This window comes from Mandrillus leucophaeus, unplaced genomic scaffold (assembly GCF_000951045.1).
Source record: "Mandrillus leucophaeus isolate KB7577 unplaced genomic scaffold, Mleu.le_1.0 Scaffold227, whole genome shotgun sequence".
NCBI lineage: Eukaryota > Metazoa > Chordata > Mammalia > Primates > Cercopithecidae > Mandrillus > Mandrillus leucophaeus.
This window is the reverse complement of record NW_012102332.1, coordinates 1887137-1896908: the sequence shown is the minus strand read 5'-3', so window position 1 is coordinate 1896908 and position 9772 is coordinate 1887137. Positions and strand designations below refer to the sequence as shown.

Here is a 9772-nt window from a genome sequence, read left to right as displayed (position 1 = left end):
AGTTATTCTTCCAGGGATGAACCAAATCTTGAACACACACACTTAATGTGCAAAGGTATTATTTTTCACTTCTTTTTTAAAATAAAATAAATAACACACTGACCATGTGGCCATGGGCAGAGTTCTTAATTTGACCCAAGATAAAAGGAGAGCATTAAGAAAACTGGCCCTGAGTGACATGCGTGGCCTGAATTCTTCAGTGACGGACTATTCTCTAACTCTGCAGAGAGAGGATGACAGGAGATCCACAAAGTCAGAGGAGATGTATGCTTTTCAGGAACAGAAAACATCAAATTAAGGCACCAAAACAGGCATATATGTTTTCATGCAGGGTGACTTGTGTATGCTTTTCATATTGAGAAGTCATGGTGAGTTAGATGGTATCTCTCAGAGTTTAAGGTGGATGACAATGATCTGGAGATTCTGTTAAAATGCAGATTCTGATTCAAGGAGATTTGGGGTTTGGCACAATTCTCTGCATTTCTAACAAGCTTGCCGGTAATGCCAATTCCTCAGGTCCAAAGGCCACACTTGTGAATAGCAAAGAGGTAGAACCCAGAGGGGAGAATTCATGGATGACACAAAACTGAAAGTTTCACAAAATTTACAGGATGTAATATAATAGCAAGAATAGCAACAACAATCCTTTTTGAACATCTACTATATACTATATTAATGCATAAAACTACAAAAAAAATCTGTGACAGCAATAAGATTTTTTCACTTTTCAAGTGGAAAATGAAATAGTTTTAATTGCATAAAATAATATTAAAACCACATATAAGACCATTCTCTTAAACAACTGGTAAGGACCACATGCTTTTTTCATCTAAAGCTAATATTGCTAAAAGAAATACAAAATTAATATCCTTTAGTGTCCTTCAAAGCCTCATTTTTTTATAGGAAAAACCTGAAAACACTGGACCCTAGAAAATCCTCTTATTTGCTAATCTGAAGGCAGTTGAGGAGGTTACCAAAGCAACAACAACAAAAGTCTCCCAGTCAGATTGTATCTGCTTTGACTCTGCTCCAACCTACTTCCTTGCTAGCTATCCAGAATCAACCCTTATTCCACCTAAACTTAAATTTCCAAACCGGTGATGCATGGCTAGGATGGGACAGCTCGCAGTAGACTGGCACTCTCACTAAGAGCTAGTGAGAAAGCTAAGCAAAAATCCATTTGAAGAACCCACAAACAGAGGCAGCAGGCTAACCATGGTAAACTTTTCCTGCATGCCACTTCCCCCCAGAACTTGTCTTCTTCTGACAAGGTACGTAATGTGAAAACCTGGACAGAGAGAATAAAGAACTCAGGAGAGCTTGAGGAAAAAACTGGCCAAGGAGTCAAAAAAGGAGGGACTACAATTTCAGGGAATATGAATGTCAGAAGAAACCCAACCAACGCTGGTTATGTCCTCGACACATTTCCTGACTAAGTTGTACAACATAAGAGGTTTAAAAACAATTGTAAAAATGGCTTAAAAAGAAGGGCTGTATTTTCAGCATTTTTTTGGTGTTGACACATTCCAGGCCCTCAGCTGGGATCTCTGGGGAGCTATGCAGAAAGGTGGGGGAACCAGAGCCCAGTGGAGCCTCAGCAAGACTGCAGGCCAGCCCCGTGCCAGCTCAGACCTCCAGAGAGGCAAGGGAAAACCACCCAACACCTCTACAAGTCTCTGTACACAATGAAAATCGCCAGGTGATATGGTTTGGATGTTTCATCCCCTCCAAATCTCATGTTAAAATGTGATTCCCTTGTTGGATGTGGGGCCTGGTGGGCGGTGTTTGGGTCATAGACATGGATCCCTCATGAATGGCTTGGTGCTGTCCTCATGGTAATGAGTGAGTTCTCACTGTTAGTTCACAAGAGATCTAGTTGTTTAAAAGAGCCTGGCACCTCCTCCCTCTCTCTCTTGCTCCTTCTCACCACTGACAAGCTGGCTCCCCCTTCACCTCTGCCATGATTGGATGCTTCCTGACGCTCTCATCAGAAGCAGAGGCTGGTGCAACACTTGTACAGCCAGCAGAACTGTGAACCAAATACACCGCTTTTCTGTATAAATTACCCAGTCTCAGATATTCCTTTCCAGCAATACAAACAGATAATATATCAGGCATACCAAGTAACAGAAAGAAGCAAGAAAACAGACATTAGAAATGGAACCAGAGACGGCAGCAGGGACTTCATGGTTAATGTGTTCCAGAAAACAGATTGCAAGATGGAGAATCTCACCAGAGAACTGACATACATTAGAAAGAATCAAATTAAAATTTTGGAACTGAAAATATAGTAATTGAAATCAAGAACTCAATAGACAGCTTTAAAAGATCACAGGACAGAGATGAAGAGTGACTTTGTATGCTGAAAGACAGAGTGCAAAGGAAGAAAAAAAATAGCACAAGCATAAAAGCAAGTGGGTCCTGGGAGAAGCATGTAACCTTCACATGACCAGAGTCCTAGAATGGTGCCAAAACAATATTTTAAGATATAATGTCCATTCTTTATCAAACACTGATGAAAGGCATCAAACTACAGATGCAAAAACTGCTATGAACTTTATGCAGGAGAAATGCAAAGAAAAACAAAACAAGGTCGGGAGCACCATAGTGCTTTAGCTGTCACTTATTTTAAACTTTCCTGAGTTTAGATAACTCCAAAAGAGTTCCACAAAGCAATAGCTCATCCTCCAGTAATGACCAAATGGAATTTATCTTCCACAGGCCTTAATCAGGACTTGGTGTCCTGGCTTCACTTCCTAAAGCTTTCAGCCACAAGTGGAATGGAGCAGAGATAAGGTTTGAGAGGCTTCATGTGTTCTCTTATGATTTCTCTGGCTGCATGTCATCTTTTAAGTTTCAAATGTGTAGGTTACGTATCATATAATGGAACATATCGTGGTGATGTTGGACCTGTCCCCCAATCCACAGAGCCATCCCATTAATTTCTAGTCACATATGGTCACGTTGTAGTCACATCACACTGACTCACTACAAGTCTTAGATTTCCTCAGATGAATTAGTATCAGTACTTTTTTAAATGAAGGGAAAAAGCCATCTTACAAGGCTGCCTACTGTATAATTTGAAGTATACGACATTTTGGAAAAAGCAAAACTATGGAACCAGTAAAAATATCAGTGGTTGCCAGTATCTGGGGAGAGGAAGGGATAAACAGCTGGAGCACAGAGAATTCAAGGGCAGTGACACTACTCTGTAAGATACTACAGGGGCAGATACACAGCATTACACATTTGCCGAAATCTGTAAAACAACACCAAGAGTGAATCTTAATGTAAACCATAGGCTTTGGATGATAAAGATGGATTAAGGTGCATTCATTTATTGTAACAAACACAATACACTAATTCATGATGTTAACAATAACGTGGTGTGTGTGTGTGTGTGTGTGTGTGTGTGTAGAGGAAAATATAGGGGGGAACTCTACTTTCTGCTCAATTTTTATGTAAACCTAAAAATGCTCAAAAAATAAAATTTATTAATTTAATTCTTAAAAAAAAACACAGAAAAGCAATCCTAACACTGGATCACACTGAGCCCTTTGTGTCTTGAGTTCCATGCTAAGGCTGGGACCCTACAGGTACGTCCAGCTGCTGTGTGTCCACGTGGACTAGGAAACGAAGCCAGGGCTTTGCTGCCAAGCAGGTCACACTCAGAACCTTGCCCTAAGATCTCCACCACAAGCTTCCGCTTACTGGACACAAGCAGAAAGGTCAATACCGTCTCCACTGTGGTCCTGTCAAGACTAAAGGATTTGGGGTCAACAGCACAGAGTAAGTGTCAGAATGCTGGTTTTCTTCTTCGCTTTCCTAAAAGGCTGCTTGAAGTGGATATTCTCAAAAACAAACTCACAAGCTCCCTTGCACGCAGCCTTCCCGTGTGGAAACAAACCACGGACACTTTCTATGACGAATGCCGCACATCGAGGTGTGCGGCAGCGACAAAGGCAGAGGGCTATGAGAGCTTCATGTAAAGGAGTATTCCCCGGTCCCGCTTCTAATCTCCATAACTAGAAAAAGCATACACAGCTCCAGCATAAACAAGACAAAGATAAACTATCAAACAATAGATTGAGATGCAACTTCATTTCCACTCAGCAGAAGGAATGTCTGAGGCAGAATCTTCAGTGTTCACAATATCAATAAAAAGCAGAAAGTGTGAGAGAAGGAGGAGGAAGAGGAGGAAGGAGAAGATGAAATAGTCATTGCTCCCTGTTTCATTGATTGTTAAATGACTATGTGGACAAGAAGCCATAATTTTACCAGGCTTTGCCTTTGTGGTCAAACCAACACAAATTTACATCCTGAAACCCTGTCTGCATCTCTAGCGTGTGCTTCTTCCCATCTTGTGTCTTCACTTGTTTTAGTCTTTCTTATATTCCTTTTTATGGCTAACTCAATCCCCAATACCCACCTACACAGTCAGTTCTCTACTTTTGCATTTTTATTGTTTTTTCTAAGATCTGCGTTTCATTTTTAAGTCCTTTACTTCTTTGAAAATTATGTTGTTTGGTTTCACAGACACAGCGGGTCTATGCGATGCACTCGGCAATGTGAGATGCCCTTATCATTCCGGTCTCCCAGCAAAGCGTTCCCAGTGCAAAGGTTCTTCCAGAAGTGGTCCCCGAGGCCCCCGCCTCCTGAGGGCTTTGAAACTTCCCCCAGGCCAGCCAGAGCCTGCCAGCTCCATCCAGGCTGCTTAGAAGGGAACCTACCTCCACTCTGGCACTCAGCCCATCCACAGACTCGCCCCACCAAAGCAGGCCTTGGTTCATCATGTCTCACCTTCACCCAGCACGGGGCCTTCACATGGGTCGCATGGCAAATGTGTGTGAAGGAACAGAGAGAGACACAGAGCAACTCGCGCAAGGAGAACATGGGAATTAAACCTGTGAATGTGCTAGCGTGTGTGTGCCTGTGTGTGTGCGTGTGCTGCATGTGTGCACGCATACGTGTATGTGTGCCTGTGTGTGTGCATTTTAAACAAATCCTTGCCTGCCCTCTATGCTTTGCTGAGCCAAGGTAGGCTAGTAGTATGCTATGTCTTCCTCAGGAAGTCAGACTCCAGAATGGTCCAGACAGTGCCATCCCTGCTGAGCACTGACTACAGCCTCGGCGCTGTTTGCAGAGGAAAGCACTCGTTAGCATTCGGCTTCCCCAGGGCTGCAAGCGTCAGCTGCTTCCGACTCACACAGGAGCAGGCAGCCACACTGGCTCCCCACCTCTCCAGTAGGGTAGAGAGCCATGCTAGGAAGAAAACCAACTGGACTACACGATGTTTCAAAATATTCAGGGCAAGTTTTACAAATGAGACAGTTAATAGAAGAAAGCTTTCTACTCCACATCCTGCCACAGCTCAGCCTGGGAAACCTGCTGTGTCAGCCTCCGGATGAGCAGGACGCTGCTGCACACGTGCTCTTCTCTGGGGCCCAGGGCTTACGATGCCCCCGGCCATTCTAAGGTCGTTTCTCGCCCCACAGGGAAGGATCAGAGTTCATGATTTCAAGTCCCTAATATGAGCTCTGTGTCATCGTGTAGTTTTTGTTTTTAAGGGAGAGAGGGGTCTGACTAGTGATCTTATTGATTTTTTTTTTTTAAGATGGAATCTAGCTCTGTCACCCAGGCTGGAGTGCAGTGGCTCAATCTTGGCTCACTGCAACCTCCGCCTCCTGGGTTCAAGTGATTCTTCTGCTTCAGCCTCCTGAGTAGCTGAGACTACAGGTGCCCACCATCATGCCCAGCTAATTTTTTGTATTTTTAGTAGAGACGGGGTTTCACCATGTTGACCAGGCTGGTCTCGAACTCCTGACCTCATGATCCACCTGTCTCAGCCTCCCAAAGTGCTGGGATTACAGGCGTGAGCCAACGCACCCGGGCTGGATTTGAACCAATCTCATGAAATATGACCTGCTCAGATCTCTGATGGGAAAAGGTTTTCAGGGTTTCCAAATGCAGGGATCTGTTTTGGACGGAGAGAAGGCTGAGGTCCGACTATCAACTGCAGCTTCAGGGCCTCGGTCACGGCTCCCTCTGTGTGCCCCTCCAGGCATCTCTCCACACACCACTCCCTCTTCCCCAGCTGTGTGATGCAGTCTGTCCTCCTGCGTCACCAAGGACCTTCACACTCTATCCCACATGGCAAACTCTCGCCTATCCATCAAGTTTCAGATGAAGAGGACCTCCCTGGAGACGTCCCCTTCCACTCCTGCAGCCATATCACCCTGAAGGAACCTGTCATTCACTATGCTCCTTCTCCACAGCCCGTGATTTCCACACGAAAATTCCCGTCGATTCCAATAACAAAGCCTAACACAAGGCACAAAGTAAATTCTAAAGCTAAAGACCTGCATGAAAATCCCTCTATGTGCAAATGCAATTGACTATTCCTGAAATAATTCTGTAACCATATATCCAGGAAGGCACTTCTTCTTCGAGTGTTAAACATAGATACATGTTAGACATAAAGGTGTTGAATACACGGCTGTGGAACAAATGCAAGAAAATAAAACTCCAGCACAAGAAACATACATAAGAAAGGGTTACTCTATGCAGTCAACTGAATAATGGTGTATCAGGAAAAGGGAATATTACATCCACAACTTGATTTTAATATACAGCCATCTGCAGCACATAGGTTGTGTGAAATAATTCTCCTTTATCCATTCCACTTCTTTGCTCCAGTTTAGGGATGATATGGAGATTTTTTAAGTGAATCACCCATAAATATAACTTTACCCCTGCATGGAACCCTTATATCACCAGAGAAAAGAACACTTTTAAAATCTGGCAATGAAAAGAAATGATTTTGCTACTAATTTTGGAGGGGTTATTTCCATCCACAGAACACTGCAATGAAAAGAAGACATTTAAGTCAGCATTTTGGCAATTCCCCTCCCTCGGCCTCATATGTCTCCCCGGATCAGGAGCAAATGTGCACCACAGAGCACAGGCAGGACCTCTGCAGGCGGCAGTTCCTGATAACGCTTCGGGCTGCAATTGCCAGGCCTGCTCGGGGATCCTAGGGACTCCTAGTAACCCTTCGCTGGCAGGTGGACTGTGGCCTTCAGCCCACCAGGGAAGGCTCTCACCCCAGCGTATTCCAATATCCCCACACTTGCTTCATGGCCAGGCACTTTCGCACAGGGAAGGACTTCTTTCACATTCAATAGTTCTTGAGCTTAATTTGCTTATAAGCCTGTGGGAATAGCCTACTCGGGGAAAGCACATATTTGATCCCATACTGAAATGCAGAGGCAGTTTATTTACTCTCAAAGTCCAAACTGAAGACGAAAGTAAAATCTGAGTGATCTAGAATCCTTTCCTAAGAAACACTATACAAGACAGGTCTCTTGGATCATGAAAGAAGAAACTAAAAGTGGAAATGTACTACTGTCACAAGCTCTATTTCTTCATTTTTTTTTTTTTACCACTTTCAATATTCCAATAAGTGCTACAGATTTAAGAAGTCAGTGTGAATTTTAAACCTGCATGATAAATCTCAAACAGAAATCCACAACGAGAATGTAACAAGAAGATGTGCAACAGCCGTTAGATCAGAAAATAAAGGAGCTTCTTACCATGTTTATTGATGACACGGGGCCAATGCTGTTAACATAAATGTCAACGTCAATTACGGTCGGTTTTACTGTGGAGAAAAATACATGGATGTTAATACTTCGTGCCGGAGAAAGACAGGGGAGCATATTCAAGTCCCAAAGTCTCATACGTAGCAACACAAGGACATGTTGGAAACACACATGGGCAGGGCTTTCTTTGGGACTTCTCTTGTAATTATAATTCAAGCCCTGCCTGCCTTTCTTTTCAAAAGTCTCCAAGGACGAGAGATTCTTACTTGTATCTTTTCAGTTCCAGGAAAATAGAATATTTATACACTGCAAGTTGCCAGTCATAGAAGACTATAAAGATATACCGTAACATTACTTGCTGATTTTTATGGCAAAGATAGGAGATACACGGTGAGCTACTGCAGGAGTAATTTAATGTCAAAGTTTTGCTATAAAGCTCGACACAAGACAGGAGCAATGTCAGTAACGTTGTTGGGTTATGTGTCCACCACGTAGCTGTCTAGCTATCCTTCCAAAGCAAAGCAACTCAAGGCAACATTCTGGTGAGTCTATACACCAATTAAAAATGAGAAATATTATTTATTGTTATCAATATGACTTAAAGATACATATACGCACAGACATCACAGAGTTTAAATCCAACTCAAAACACAACGGAATGTTAGTAAGTCAAACAATTACTGTTTCAACTATGAAGGCATAACATTTATATAATCACAGGTTGATCTCTCTAATGCCTTTTGTCAGAGGCTGCCCTAGCTTATTTGGCTTTAAGGGAAACCAGTTTCTGTTTTTATGGCAGCAAAAGAACTGAGCAAGCCTGATCATGAGACAGCTGAGTCCACGGACCTCTGAGTCGGAGGCTGGTGTCCTCTGAAAGGAGGACATTCCCTTCAGTCTGCACTCAGTGACTGACAAAGGATGGGGCAGAGCCAATTCCAGAAAATTTCTGCCCAGGAGGAATATGAACAAGACTCCTGAACCTCTCCCCATGATACAGACCGTTTCTATAGAAACAAGAGTGACGTCTATGCAATTATGTCAATGCGTTTCCTTCAATTGTGCTGAAGGACTCAACATTCACAAATGGAATTCCACACTCTACTTCTGAAACAATGAATGGCAGCTCTGAGCTCTTAGTCTCTTGTAAAATTGCACATCCACTGGTCTGTGCCCTGGGCAGCGATCCCCAGACCTTCACGTAATGAAAGCAATGATAATGAATTTGAACCAACTCCTACAACGTCTGTCAGTACAGCCAAGTCATGTGAGCTGCAAGAGCTGTTGGCATTTTGGAAAATGCCCCAACACAATTCCACGCACTAAATATATAGTGCTTAAGTTTCATAAAAGGAGTATTCTTTAGTTTAAACTAAGCTTTGCTAACTACTATGGAAATTACGTAGCATCTTTCTTCAAATTATTGGATTCAACAAGTGTTCCATCTCCAAACACTGCAGAACCTTTGATTGTGCTATACCAAAGGGTGTTAAGTCAGTTGGTTACAGACCTACTTTCAGCAAGAGAGTTTTCTGGTTGTTTCATACAAGTTATTAGACTTTGGGCTTCCAGAGCTTTTTATATCATTAGATTAAAAGAACCAACAAACATAAAGCCTTAACTGCTTGCAGTGAGAAGCAGCAAACGTAGTAAGTGCAACAGTGCAATGAAGGGTGTAAGAGATAAGAGTTTGCAATAAGTGTACACACACACACACACACACACACACTCGCAAAATGCCAAGGAAAATGAAGAGCTTTTAGTAGAAGCTTCTTTCTTTGAGACAGGGTCTTGCTTTGTCTCCCATGGTGGAGTGCAATGGCGCAATCTCAGCTCACCGCAACCCCACCTCCCAGGTTCAAGCGATTCTCCCGACTTAGTCTTCCAAGTAGCTGGGATTACAGGCGCCTGCCACCACACCCAGCTAATTTTGCATTTTTAGCAGAGATAAGGTTTCACCATGTTAGCCACGTTGGTCTCGAACTCCTGACCTCAAGTGATCTGCCCACCTCGGCCTCCCAAAGTGCTGGGAATACAGGCGTGGGCCACCGTGCCCGTAGATGCTCTTTTAAGCAGCGTCATGCTAACGTGAACGAAGCACTAGAATAGTGGCTCTAACGTGAACGAAGCACTAGAATAGTGGCTCTGACAGTAGAAGCACTAGAATAGTG

The 9772-nt window shown here is 43.2% G+C and overlaps 1 protein-coding gene across 1 annotated transcript in view; it reads right to left on the bottom strand.

Moving 5' to 3' along the window:
• GABRG3 (gamma-aminobutyric acid (GABA) A receptor, gamma 3) overlaps window positions 1-9772 on the bottom strand; it is a 577857-nt gene that overhangs the window by 513138 nt on the left and 54947 nt on the right. Inside the window, exon 5 of the mRNA XM_011981497.1 lies at window positions 7593-7660. Coding sequence (XP_011836887.1) covers window positions 7593-7660 — 68 coding nt within the window. The remainder of the gene's footprint in view (window positions 1-7592; window positions 7661-9772) is intronic.